The following is a 13,517-nucleotide window of genomic DNA, read 5'->3' as shown; positions in this document are numbered from 1 at the left end:
GCCGCACCTCGCCCCGTCCCCCCCCCGTCCTCCCCTCCCCGGACCCCCCCTCCGTCCCGTCCCCCCCGTGCTCCCCCCGGGACCGGGCTCTCGGCTCTGTGCGCGGGGAGGAGGAGAGGCGAGAGGGCTCGGAGCGGCAAATGGGAGCCGCAGTCCCGGGCCGGTGTGCGGGACCGCTGCCTGCCCGCCCGGGGACCCCAGAGCACGCACGCAGCGCCCCGGCCCCGCGCCCGTCCCGCATGGAGCTGAGAGCAGGTAGGAGACCCCCCCGCCGAGCGGCACTGGCCCCGCACCGGCCCCGCACCGGCCCCGCCGCTGCCACTTTAACAAAAGCCGGGCGGGAGCCAGAACAGCACGGGGGGCGCAGCGAGGGAGAAAGCGGGGGTCCCCCCCTTCCTACCCGACCAGCGGCACCCCGGGGGACCCCCCTCTTCCCTTCCCTCCCCTCCGCCTTCCGCAGCTCCGGGACTTGGCTCCAGCCTCCCCACCTCTGCCCGGTGCCGGGACCCCGGGGATGGGGATGGGGAAAGGGGGGATAAAGCCAGGGCTGGGGGGGAGAGGGAGGGAATGAATGGAGCCCGCTCTTGTGTACAATTGCATCAAATACATTCTTGAAAGCAACCTGGTTCTGCTTAACACTTGAATTGGGAAAAAAATAAAAGAGGAAAGAAGGAGGCAGCAGCTTGGAGAGGGTGGATGCGAGCTCCAGTTTTTTTTTTTTTTTTCCTTTTTCTTTCTTTTTTTTTTTTTTATTCCTGCATTCCTGGACCCCAATCAAAAGAGCAAATCAAGGGAGGTGGAAGGGGGGAACGGCAGCGAGCGAGGCAGCCGGAGCGCGGTGCGAACCCTCCACACCCCAAAAACCCACCCAACCCGCCCCGGTTTTTTTTTTTTTTTTTCCTTCCACCTAACACCCGAGCGAGCCCAAACCAAAACAAATAGAGACCGAGGGAAAAAAAAAAAAGAAAAGAAAAAAAAGAAAGCCAGAAACCAACCCAAAAAAAAAAAAACCACCACCCAACCCTGAGCGCGAGCGAAGCAGCGAGCCAGGGCTGAGGCGAGCGGGCGGGCTCGGGGAGCCGAGCAAGAGCCGAGCCCCCCCAAAATCCCCCTGCACCCCGACTATGCTAAATGTAACCGGGGAGCTCTCAGGTAAGCCCGCGGCGCTGGGTGTGGGGCGGGGGGCTGCCCCAACTCCCCTGCCTGCATCTGCCGGGAGTTTTTTCCCCTTTCCAAACCGACTGCTGATTTTAATTTGATGTGATTAAAACGTCTGTCTGGCTTTGGGATTGATTTAAGACTTTCCCCTCTCTAGGTTGGGTTGTTGTTCTTTTTTTTTTTTTTTTTCCCCTTTCTCTCGTTCCCTCTTTTCCATGCATGTTTGTGATTACCAGGGAGGGAACCGCCGCTGAGCACGGAGAATTAAACCCCGGGACCGACAGAGGGGAGGAAAAGGAAAGTCGGTGGGATTTATGGGGGGCAGGAAGAGTTAGTTTTCCTGCACGGGGCTGGATTTCGGGGCTTGACACGGAACGCCGCCGCTGGAGCAGGCGACGTTCCTGCGGGACACAGCAGCGGGATTTCGGGGTGCTGGGGAAGGGGCGGCTTTGTTCCCTCGGGCCCAGCGGCCACCGGTAACCCCGGGGCTGCCGGGGGGCCGACCGGCCTGGCGGCACACCGGCACCGGGGGCTCCTCGCCCGGAAAATGCTGGGAAACACCCTTAAAAGGTCAAAGTGTGGTCGCCGCCAGGCTCCCCGGGGTCCCGGGCGGCGGGACCGGGGCCGGGGCAGCACGAGGCCGGCGCCGGGTTCGGCTCCAGCTCCCGCGGTGCCGGCGTGACGCAGGACGGGCAAAGCGGGGCGAGCGCCGGGGAACCGGAAAAGCGAGGCCGGGATCCCCGGCGGCTCTATCGCTCTCCCTCGCCCCTTCCTCTCCCCCTTCCCGCTGCCGCCGAGCCGGCGGACGTGGCTGAACCGGTGGCACGGCCGGTGCCGAGGCCTGCGGGGACGGGCGGGGAAGGGGACGCAGAGGAGGAGCCGCAGCGCTGGAGCTCGGCCGCCGAGACCCCATTCCCGTTTGGGGACATCGCCGGCCGTGGGCTGCCCGGGCGGTGTCCCTGGCAGGGCTCGGGGACTCTCGGCATCCCCGGTGTCCCCGTGCCTATTTAGCGGGCGGCGCGAGGGCACGGTGGCGGCTGCACATCTGGGCTGCATTAGGCGCAGGCTCCGCAGGGAAATGCGGAGGGCTCTGCTTACAGGGCCGTGCTGGGGGGAGATTTATGCCCTGCTAAGTGGCACCGAGCCCCATAAATCATCCCTCCGCACCCCCCGGGGCTGCAGCGCCAGCGTCCCTGTGCCACCGTGCCAGCACCACCGTCCCAGCGTGGCAGCAGGCTCGTGGGGATGCACTCCTGGATGGGCTATCTGGGAAGCAGCTGGCCCGGCAGTGTTGTGGCTGCATGTGGCATGTGGCCTGTGGGTGACAGAGGTGTCCCAGGCTTCACCACGGTGCTGTGGGGACATCAGGACATGGCTGTGCCCACCAGAGCTGCTGGTCCCACACTGAGCCAGCCAGTCAGTGTCCCCGTGGCAGGCGATGCCAGTGGGTCCGGAGGTGCCGGGGCGTGTCACCCAGGGCTCTGCGGTGCCACGTGGGATGGCACCGGGGGTCCCCTGCCCTGCTGGAGAACGGCCAGACTGGCTCTGTGCTAGTGAACCCCTAGCACGCTGCTGGGGGGGCTCTTGGGCTCTGTGGCTCCGTGACCTGCGCCGAGAGTGGCGGGAAGGGATGGAGGTGCCTTGCGAGGCTCCCGGGCGCTGGGCATGCATGTGGGGCAGCGGGGTCTGGTTGGGATTAGGGGCCTGCGCCCCCCTCGCCGGCGGGGGTGTTTCCATGGTGCTGCTGGCTGGAGCCAGAGCTGGATGGGAAATCCAGGCCCAGCTAATTACGGCCTCGCTGGAGTCTCCCGTGCGCGGCCGCATTTATAAACACACGGAAGAGACAGGATGTAAACACTCAGCGCCGCGAGCGCAGGCACAGCCCTCACCGGGGGGGACGCGGGGCCATGCGCCCCCCGCACCACCACCCGCTCCTGGCACGGCAGCTTCACCGTGGGATGGATGCGATGGATGGGATGGATGGGATGGAGTGCAGTAGAATGGGATGGATGGGATGGCGACCCTGCTGTGGTGGCCGTGGGTACTGTTGGGGAGCAAGGACACACATGTTCTTCCTGCTGGAACTCAGGGAATGCTGCATCTGTGATATCTGGGTGTGGAAGGTGAGCATTCTCGTGTCCCCACCGTGCCAGCTCCACAGGGACCCTGCTGTGCTGTGCTGTCACCTCCCCAGACACAGCGGGGTTAAATGCCAGCAGTCTGGGGACACAGAGGTGTCTGTCCATGAGCCTTTCAGTGTCACCCTCTCCAAGCCCCTCGGAGCTGGTGACCACATTGGACTGGGAAATGCCCCGTGGAAAGTTAAGTAGTGTCAGTTGGTGGCCAGGACAGCGGCTGGGGTAGCGGGGACAGGGCTGCTTTGTCCTCTGTGCCACAGTCATGCCTGGCCACCGCGAGACCTCCCGTGCTGGCCCCGGGAACGGGGCTGCGGGGTGGGATGGGGCTCTGTTGGCCGCTGGATGCCGGCCCATCAGATAGGGCAGCTCCCGCCGCGGCATCGGGGGCCGGCTCGGCTCCATCCTCTGCCGGGGACTCCAGGGCCGGGGGGTCTCCCCTTCCCGGCTGCCGCCCCCGCCGCCAGGCTTTCGGGAAAGCGGCTCTGGGCGGGCTGTGGTCGCTCAGCCCGGGCGGCTCTGCCCACAGCATGCCCAGGGAACAGCTCACCGTCTCCGTGGCCGAATTCCTGCCTCGGCTGCTGGCCGGGAGGTCTGGCCAGCACTGGTGCCTGCGCTGCTGGGCGGGTGGCAGGCCAGGGGTCCCGGGTGTCACCCCAAAGGCGGGTGAGCCATGTCCCTGCTGCCACGTGTGCTATGGGTGTCCATGGCACCACCGGTGTGTCCGGGTGGGTGGGCTGGCAGAGCAGGGGGTGCCCGCTGCTGTGGCCCCCCGTCACCCCGGCTCCTCGGGTGTCCACAGGGCCCAGCGGGTGACCCCGGGCAGGCACGCCATGAGCTGCTTACGTGGGCTGGGAGCATCCTGGCTGCGCTCCAGGGCCGGTTTTGAAACCCTCGGGCTCTTCCTCTCCAACGTCACCGGGATCCAGCTGTGCCGGCTGGAGCCTCCCTCCTCCACTGTCTGTGCCGGTGGGTGCCCGGCGCCAGCCGCTGGGACAGAGGTGGGCAGGGGACAGCGGGGGCACGTGCTATGGCTGGGCCATTGTCACTGCTGTGCCATAGTCACCGTCACTGCTGTGCCACTGTCATCATCACTGCTGTGCTGCAGTCACTGTCACTGCTGTGTCATGGTCACTGTCTCTGCTGTGCCCCAGTCACTGTCACTGCTGTGTCATGGTCACCCTCATTACTGTGCAGTGTCACTGTCACTGCTGTGTCATGTGTGTCATGGTTGCTGTCAGTGCTGTGCCCCAGTCACTGTCACAGCTGTGCCAGGGTCACAATCGTCACTGTGTCATGGTCACCGCTGCCCAGCACCATCCATTCTGCGCATCCCACCGTTCCCATCCCTCAGACACCCACCTCCATCCCCTTCCTCCATCATCCTCATCCTCGTGTCCGGGCCACCTGCCCAGGATCCACCGTGGCTCCATTCCCATCTCCCATCCCTGCCATCCCCCCTCATCCCGCTCCCCGGCTGTGTTTGGTTTGGCACTGGCCAGGCCGGGGCGGGTGTAAATCCCGCCTGGAAACCGGAGCCGGCGGCGGGCAAGGGTCCGGCCAAAGCAAACACCGGGAGGGGGGTTCTGTGTGCTGTGAGTCACCGCGGCCCCCCCGCCGGCCCCCCCCGGCCCACGCTCGCACGCACGCGGGGCCAGCCGCACGCTCCACGCACCGGAACGCGGGCAAGCGGCGGCACGTGCCCACCGCGGGGCACCGGGCGAGCCGGGGCCGGCCGGGGCTGCCACGCACAGGGAGACACGGGGGCACGTGGTGCCATGTGGGGTGTCACAGCACGGCATGTCACATGTGGGTGGCACGTAACGGAGCTTTCCCCCCGATGGGGTAGGTGCGCAGCATGTTGCAAGCTCGCCTGGCATGTCCTGTGACTGCCACACGTGTCACACGCCCGTGTGGGATGTGACACACCTGGGTGGTGTCTCATGCGTGTGGTGCGTCACACGTGTGCACTGTGTCACACTGCATGGTGTCACAAGCCTGGAAAGTGCTGTGTTCCCCATGCCTCGGTGATGCACACACACAAGGTGCATCCCAGGTGCGGCCTGGACATATTCCAGAGGTGTCACAAGTGTCCTGCACACCTCCGGGGTGCATCCCAGGTGTGACAGTGTCCTGCACACCCACAGGGCACTCGCATCCCCCACAGCGATGCTTGCAATTTGCAGGACACCGACGGCAGCGAGGCCGTTGTGGCCGGAGCCCGGGTGTCCCCGAGGACCGTCGTGCGTCACCGGCGGCCGGTGACGGGGAGTGGTGACGCGCGGGGGCGCGGGGGGCTGCCCGCAGCAGGAGCCCCGCGGTGCCGAGCCGTGCCAGCGGCCGGTCTTTCCCGGGAGGCGCTGCCGGGAAGGCCGGCTGTGGCGAGCCGGGAGTGCCAGCTGGCCGGAGTGTCCTGGCCGCGGGCCGTGACCTTTGCACAGCCGTCGGCCGGCGGGGCCGCGCTCCCGGGCCGCCCTGACGTCAGGGCGATGACGGGGACCCCGCCGGCGCTTTCCGGTGGCTCCGCAAAGGTCACCCCGCGCCCCGGCCGCTCCTCGGAGCCGCTTCCCACCCCCTTCCCCCTCCCATATTCCCGGTGGCCCCTCGGCGGGGGTCCCCGCTGGGTGTCCGGGCCGCTCCGGCGTTGTCGGTGCCCAAATATATCCCCAGGCGTGTGTCCCGGCGGGAATGCCGCGGCCGCGCTGCTCCAGACCATATAAAGGATTGTTGGTGCAGCCGCGGGCGGGAGCACTCCGAGGGGAGCCGGGAGGTCACCGCGCTGAGGTGGGGGGTTCCTGCTGCTCCGGGGGGCTGCTGAGGTGAGGGGGACCCCACCCACCCCACCTCCGTGCCTCAGTTTCCCCGCGCTCAGACGGGTGACTCAGGGATACTCTTCAGGCTCGGCGCCGCTCACACGGAGACGGAGTGTCCCTGTCACCCCCCCTGAGGTGCTGTGTGTTCCCCACAGGTGACTCTTGGGGGATCTTCACCTTCCTGTGCGCCGCGCTTTGCAACCTGCCGGCTCTGCCGGCGCTGAACTGCTCCGAGGAGCTGGGCGCCGGCCAGTCCATCCAGCAGACGTACGACCTGACCCGCTACCTGGAGCACCAGCTCCGCACCCTCGCCGGCACCTACGTGAGTCCCCGACGCACCCCCCCCGGGATATCCACCCCGTGCCCAGCTGCTCCCACGCCGGAGGGCACGGAAATGCCTCATCGCTCCCCGGGCGCAGGGCGGCTCTCGGGCACCCTCCCCTCGGCCCGTGATTCCGTCATGGGCGCGGGCATCCGCCTCTCCCTCCCCGCCGGCGTCGCCGACTCACCCGGAGGTTCCCCGTCCCTGCCCTGACGTGCCCTCGGCGGTGCCGGCACGTTTGGTGCCAAGCGGTGACGGTGGCACCGCCCGGGCCGTGCTGGAACGTCCGGCTCGGGCAGAGCGCGAGGGGGGATGTGACAGGAGAGGGAGAGCTGGGATGAGCGGGATGTGGGGGACGTGGAGGCTGGGCACGGGGTGGACACAGAGACCTGACCCCTGGCACCCCCGTTCCCTTCCAGCTGAACTACCTTGGCCCCCCCTTCAATGAGCCCGACTTCAACCCGCCGCGGCTGGCACGCGCCGAGCGGGTGCCCAGCGCCACCGTGGACCTGGACCTGTGGCGGGGCCTGACGGACAACGCCCGCCTGGCCGCCAACTACCGGGCCTACAGCCGCCTGCTCTGCTACCTGCGTGTGCTGGACGGGCAGGTGGGCACGGCCGAGCTGCGCCACCGCCTCGCCCACTTCTGCGCCAGCCTCCAGGGGCTGGTGCTCAGCATTGGCGGCGTCATGTCCTCGCTGGGCTACCCACTGCCCGCCGGCCCCGCCGGGCCCCCCGCCGGGCCCCCCGGTGCACCCGCCGCCCCCAATGACTTCCTGAAGAAGATGGATGATTTCTGGCTGCTGAAGGAGCTGCAGACCTGGCTCTGGCGCTCGGCCAAGGACTTCAACCGCCTCAAGAAGAAGGTGCCGCCCGCTGTGGTCACCCTGCGGCTGGAGGCGAGGGGGTTCTGAGCACCTGCTGGGCTCCTGAGTCCACAGTGCCACCACGGCCATGCAGGTCCCCTCTTCCACCACCGGTGTGCCTTGAGAAATGGGGCTCCTGTCCCCTAAAGCACCCCACAACCTCATCATCACCTGGCAGTGCCTTGAAAGATGGGGCTCCTGACATCACGTGTCACCACAGCCACCCTGCAGCCCCTCCATCATCATCATACTGTGCCTTAAGGAACAGGGCTCCTGACCCCAAGTGCCACCACGGCCACCCCATGTTCCCTGTCCACCACCAGTGTGCTTCGAGAAAAAGGGTTTCTGACTCCCAGCCACCTCACAATCCCACTTTCATCACCGTGCCTCAAGTGAGGGGCTCCTGACCCCAAGTGCCACCCACCACAGCCACCTCACATCCCCACTGTCACCACACTCTGCTGTATGGGATGCGTCTCCTGACCCCAAGTGCCACCAAAGCCACTCCATGTCCCCTCTTCACAACCAGCGTCCCTTCAAAACTGTCTCCTGACCCTGGAGTGCTGCCAAAGCCACCCCATGTACTTATCACCACCCAACTGTGCCTTAAGGGGTAGAGTTCCTCACCCCAAAGTGCCACCACAGTCACTCCGCAGCCCCTCCGTCACTATGTTGTGTCTTAAGGGACAGGAGTCCTGACTCCCGAGTGCCCTTCCATGGTGTCCCCAAACCCCAGGGTGCCTGTCCCTCTCCCTAAAATCTCCAGTGGGTGAGAACCCCGCCCATCCCCAAAAGGACCAACGCCCTCTGAGCATAGGAATAAGCCCCGCCCCAGCCAGCAGCAAGCCACGCCCCGGAGCAATAGGCTCCGCCCCAGATGGCAATAAGCCACGCCCACTCGCCTGTGTAGCAAGCCCCGCCTCCTCCCCGCATCAGGCCCCGCCCCCTCACCCAAGCCCCGCCTCCCCCATGGTTGCCCATCGATGCAGCAGTGGGGCGAGGCCGCTGTCCCGGTGCGTCTATGAGTGTTTATTTATTGGAGATGTTTATTTATTGGGGTATTTATTGCAGAAGATCTATTCTTGTATGAACGAATAAAAGCCTTTCTCCAGCCCCCCGCCTCTCTCGTGCCGCACCCCGGTAACGGCTCCGTGAGCAATTTGGGCTGTTCCGTCAGTGGCATCAGTAGGGATCAGAGTGAAGGGTTCCAAGCTGAGCTCAGTGTGGGGGTGTTCCCCTCTCTCACAGGGTGGGGATCCAGGTAACCCCACCCCAAGGACAGGCACCCCCCACCTTGGCACCCCCTCCCTGGGCACTACTTCGGAGTGCCCAGGATCATGTAGAAGATTCCGGGCTGGGGCACGAAGCCGACGGCTTGCAGGGCGTGCAGCACGGGCATGTTTTGGGGCAGCGCGAAGCAGTAGATGGGGAAGCCGCGGCTGTGCAGCTCCCGGCCCAGCGCGGCCAGTGGGAGTCCGGTGAGGCCGTGCCCGCGCCAGGCGGGCACTGTGTAGCCGTGGCGCAGGCAGCCCTGCCCATCCAGCAGGCTCCAGGACAGCGGGCGGCCGCGCGGGCCCAGCACGCAGGCGGAGGGCAGCATCCGCACCAGCCCCAGCAGGAATGCCCGGCTACGGGCATTGCCCCCCAGTGCCCACGTGGCGTTGAGCAGCGGGACGTGGGATGGGGACACAGGTACCAGGCGCAGGCCCGGGGGCATCCTGCAACAGGGCATAGCAGAGAGGGGAATGCTGAACCTTGGTCCCAGCTGGGAGAGCAGATGGGATGGGATTGGGAACCCCTGTGTCACCCAGAGATGGAATCTGGGATCCTTGTTTCCCCTAGGGATGGGGCTGGGAACCCCTGTGCCACCCAGAGATGGAATCTGGGACCCTCATACCACCTAGGAGTGGGATTGGGAACCCCTGTGCCACCCAGGGGTGTGCTCAGTGATCCCACTCATGTCTCCCTGTGCCTATCAGGGATCTGCTTGGGGACTGCTGTGCCACCAAGGGAGGTGACTATGACCCCGCTGTGCTACCCCGAAATGTGATAGGTCTCCGTGTGCCACCCAAGGATGTGACTGGTCCCTCAGTGCCAATGTGCCTCCAGTGTCCCATGTCCCCCCAGTGTCCCCTGTCCCCCCAGTGCCCCTCACTCACTGCCTGCGGGGCTGGGGGGGCTTGGGGCTCATCAGTGCCTGGTACCGGATTGTCTCCACCTTCAGCCCCCTGGCACTGGCCACGTCCTGCACAGCCTCGTCCAGCCCATCCTGCATCCCTGGGACACCCTGTCAGCCAGACAGGGGACCCAGATGGAGGGTACAGGAGCCCTGTGTCCTCCCAGTGCCAGCCTTACCCAGAATCTGGAAGGCTCTTCCCCGGGTCACCGCCTCAGTGCTCTCCAGCAGTGCTTGCAGGGCTCCCTTGCCCCGGTAGAACACGGACAGCTGGTTGGTGTAGTAGTCCCTGGGGTCCCTGTGGTCCTGGGAGGGACATGGAGCTGAGGGTGGCACCCCAATTCCCAGGCGCCTGGGGTGTGGGGTGCTGCTGCCAGGGCAGGGGCACCCAGGACAGCACCTCTGGGCGCAGGCGGGTCAGGACAATGCTGAAATTGGGCCAGGAGTCCACCAGCACCTCGTGGGAGGCCGGGTTCCCCCTGGCCACCGTCATCACAGTCCCCAAGACCTACATGACAAGGTAATTGTCACCTGTAGGACAGGACAGAGGGGACTAGAGTCCCTCCAGTCCCCCACCTGCAGGGGAGAGGGAGCAATAGAGACCCCAGGGTCTGTCTGCAGCAGGGCAGGGGAGAGGGGACAGAGGGGTCCTTGTCACCACCAGGCTAGGTGGCAGGTGGGGAGGCAGAGACGTCGCAGGGTCCTCATCACTGGCAAGGCAGGGGAGAGGGGACAGGGGACAGGGACATGGGGGTCCCGGGAGTCAACAGTGCTGATAAGACAAGTATGAGGGGACAAAGGAGTCCCCAGGGTCCTTACCACCGGCAGAGAGGGAGGGAGGGAGGGAGGGAGGGACAGAGGGGTCCCCAGGGACTCTGTCACCAGCAGGACAGGGCAGAGGGGACAGAGGGATCCTCGGGGTGGCTGTCACCGGCAGGGTGGTGGGCAGGCTCTTCCGCAGGGTCTCCTCCAGGAGCTGCAGCTGGGCTGGGCACCTCAGGACCAGCATGGCTTCGTGACCGTGGGGCAGGTGGGGACACTGAAGATCCGTGGGGAGCTGGTGGCACTGGGGCAATGTCCCAGAGTGTCCCAGCCAGGCACCCATCCCCAGGCAGCCACAGGGCTGGCCCGGTGCCCAATGTTCAGCAGGATGGACCCTGCCCGTTGCCCCCCAAGGCAGGGGGTACTTGCTGGCCCGTGACAGCTGAGGTAACCATTGTCACTGAGTGCCACACAGTCTCCAGACTCCCACTCCACAGCCCCCCAGAACCCACAGACTCAGGACTGTTGCAGGGTGAGTGCTGGAGGAGATGGGGACCACGGGGAAAGGGATGGGGACAGGGACCATGCCTGGCTGCCCTGTCCCCCTGTTACTGAGGGTCTCTCAGCAGGACAATGAAGATCCTGACATGCTCTGCCCATCTGCAGCAGCTGGAGGGGATCCTGAGGAAGAGCCTGCCCATCGCCCTGCCGGTGATGGGGACCCCACTGTCACCCCTGCCCTGTGACACGATAGGGACCCCAATGCTACCCCCACCCTGCCAGTCACAGGAACCTTGCTGTCAGCCCTGCACTGTGCATGACTGGGACACCAGTGTCACTCATCTGTTGCTGTGATGGGGACCCCAATATCCTCCTTGTCGTGAGAGGGACCCCAATACCACCCCTGCCCTTTGCTCTGCTGGTGATGGGGACCCCTGTGTCATTAGGGACCCTTTTTGCTGCCCTGTTCCCCACACCTGCCCCCCTCCCCTCAGCTCTGACCCCACATCTGCTCCCACAACCCCCCTATAACTCTGACCCGACATCTGCCCCCATCCCTGACCCCCCCCGTCCCCTCCTTGTCCCTCATGGCTGACCCCCTTTTCCCCTAGGTCTTCGGGGCCGTGCTGAACATCAACCGGGGCAACCCTGGCCAGTTTGAGGTGCTGGTGGACAAGTGGCCCGAATTTGGCGCTGTGCTGGCCCGGCCCAGTGGAGAGGTGGCCAGTGGGGACATGGGGCACTGCAGGAGGGGGGTGACACAGCCCCTGGCACGTGCCAGGCATGCTCAGAGCAGCCGTGGGTGCCCCCAGGTGCCGGCGAACGATGGCTACTGGAACACGCAGGCAGGGTTTTACCGGGACCTGGGGGCGTACCGGGCACTGCTGGAGACCCCCGGCTGCCTGCGCTGGGACGCCGCCTTCACCATCATCGGTGGCCTGGAGACACCGGGGTCCTGGGGGGGGCCTGGGGAGGGCCTGGGCATGCTCTGGGCAGCACTGGGAGCGTGGGACACCGGGGAGCACTGTTGGAGGCAGGGAGGGACTGGGAGGTACTGTAGGAGGGGATTGGGGGTGCTGGGGGATGCTGGGGATGGGTGTTTGGGTGCTGGGGAGCACTGGAGGCCTGATTTGGTGTGCTGGCGTGGGGTTTGGTGGGTGATACCAGTGGGAAGTGCTGGGGTGGGATTTGGGGGTGCTGGGGAGCAGCGGGGAATTGCACTGCTGGAAGCAGGGTCCTGGCGGGGGGGGGGGGGTACTGCAGTTGGACTTGGGCATGCTGGGTGCACTGGGAAACATTGCAGCTGGATTTGTGGACACTGGGAGTACTGGGGTTGGACTTGGGGAGGATGGGAGCAGGATTGGGGTACTGGAAGCTGGGAATATAGGCTGGGGTTGCATGTAGGCCCTGGGGACAATGAGGAAGACACTTGGGTCATATAGCGGGTTTGGGGACAGGGATGGTGGGGCACAGGGGGAACAGAACCCGCTGACATCCCCATCCCCAGGGCTGCAGGACGGCCTGGCCATGGTGTCCCAGGACTTGGCAGGGAAGAAGGGTGTGGAGCTGGACATTGTCGAGTACTACTCTTACTGGCACCCTGACCCCAGCACCATGCCGGAGCCCCGGTGAGAGCCCCCCACCCTTGTCCCCACACGGGGACACCCCCGAGCCCCCCACTGACCCCTGCCTCGCCCAGGCCAGCCCCCGGGGTGCGTGTGGGCTCCCTGAGCCCCTCGCACGTGGACCTGCTCAACAACACGTGGCCCTACGGGGGGAACGCCCGCAGCCGGCGCTTCCTGGCTGAGATCTTGGGGCGCTTCCCTCAAGTCTGCCTGCAGGATGGCAGTGGGCAGCCCGTCGCCTGGGTGCTGACGGATCATTTCGGGACGGGCACCCACAGCTACACCCTGCCCGAGCACCGGCGGCACGGGCACATGCAGGTGGCCCTGACGGTGGCGGCACAGCGGGCACACGCCCGTGGCTTCCCCACGTTTGGGCACACGGCGCTGGGGAACCGGCCCATGCAGCAGCTGCAGGAGATGCTGGGAAACCAGCGCCTGCCCGGGGTGTGCCGCTACATCCTGCACAATCCCGGCCTGGACAGGGACGGGCCCTGAGGCACTGCTGTCCCCTCTCTGTGCCCACCTCAAATTAAAGAGCGGTGTGGAGTCTCGGATGGCTGCCGTGGGTGTTGTGTCCCCCCAGCAGTGACCGTTACAGCAGTGACACAGCTTGATGGCTCACGTGTCACCGTTGAGGCACACGGCGGGGTCCCCTGGGAGTCAACCCGTTCCAGGGCACGCATCTCGGTTATTCTCAGTTCCCCGAGGGAGGGCTGAAAGCCCCAGGCAAATCTGCACTGGTGGCACCTGTGGTGTTACCCCCTGAACCAGGGCGATGTCACCCACAGCTGGAGGTGGGACAGGCAGACACTAGAGGGACAGACAGCAACACACAGGACAGGGCAGTGGGACAGGGCAGACCAGTGTCACAGCGTGAGTCATGGTTTGGGGGGCTGATGGGGACAGACAGGGGTGTGACAGTGATCAGGCTGGTGGGGAGTGCTGGGATGGGGGTGACAATGTCCAGGGGGACAGGGAGAAACCACAGGGGTGACAGTGCCTGAGGTGATGGGGATAGTCACAGGGGTGAAAATGCCAGAGCGTAGCGGGCACAACTCGGAGGTGCCAGTTGTGACTGGCACCTGGGGTGACAGTCACTGACACTGGTGACAGTGCCAGGTGAACAGGGAACACTGGGATGGAGGTGACAGTGCCCTCG

The 13,517-nt window shown here is 65.6% G+C and overlaps 3 protein-coding genes across 4 annotated transcripts; 2 read left to right on the top strand and 1 right to left on the bottom strand.

Annotated features, from left to right (window-relative positions):
• Positions 1 to 79: 79 nt before the first annotated feature.
• On the top strand, positions 80 to 8,407 carry CLCF1 (cardiotrophin like cytokine factor 1). 2 transcript variants are annotated; one of them, XM_059848506.1, is made up of 3 exons: positions 80 to 255; positions 6,262 to 6,428; positions 6,848 to 8,407. In XM_059848506.1, the coding sequence occupies exons 1-3, from the start codon at positions 141 to 143 to the stop codon at positions 7,340 to 7,342; spliced, it is 777 nt and encodes a 258-aa protein (XP_059704489.1). In that variant the 5' UTR covers positions 80 to 140; the 3' UTR covers positions 7,343 to 8,407. The 2 variants fall into 2 exon arrangements, with proteins under 2 accessions (XP_059704489.1, XP_059704490.1); XM_059848507.1 differs by lacking the exon at positions 80 to 255 and adding an exon at positions 892 to 1,152.
• A 202-nt stretch (positions 8,408 to 8,609) lies between these two features.
• LOC132328326 (glycine-N-acyltransferase-like protein 3) lies at positions 8,610 to 10,479 on the bottom strand. The gene is made up of 5 exons (XM_059848165.1): positions 10,402 to 10,479; positions 9,871 to 9,978; positions 9,650 to 9,776; positions 9,454 to 9,571; positions 8,610 to 9,012 (listed from the first exon to the last, which is right to left on the bottom strand). Exons 1-5 carry the CDS (start codon positions 10,477 to 10,479, stop codon positions 8,610 to 8,612), a joined length of 834 nt encoding a protein of 277 aa, XP_059704148.1.
• Positions 10,480 to 10,865: 386 nt separating this feature from the next.
• Positions 10,866 to 12,853, top strand: LOC132328325 (glycine N-acyltransferase-like protein 3). Its single transcript, XM_059848164.1, has 5 exons — positions 10,866 to 10,943; positions 11,345 to 11,452; positions 11,546 to 11,666; positions 12,241 to 12,361; positions 12,433 to 12,853. The coding sequence occupies exons 1-5, from the start codon at positions 10,866 to 10,868 to the stop codon at positions 12,851 to 12,853; spliced, it is 849 nt and encodes a 282-aa protein (XP_059704147.1).
• The last annotated feature ends 664 nt before the right edge of the window (positions 12,854 to 13,517 follow it).

The sequence above is a fragment of the Haemorhous mexicanus genome, chromosome 6 (genome assembly GCF_027477595.1).
Source record: "Haemorhous mexicanus isolate bHaeMex1 chromosome 6, bHaeMex1.pri, whole genome shotgun sequence".
NCBI lineage: Eukaryota > Metazoa > Chordata > Aves > Passeriformes > Fringillidae > Haemorhous > Haemorhous mexicanus.
Note: the sequence above shows the minus strand (reverse complement) of the source record. Positions and strands in the feature narration are given on the sequence as shown.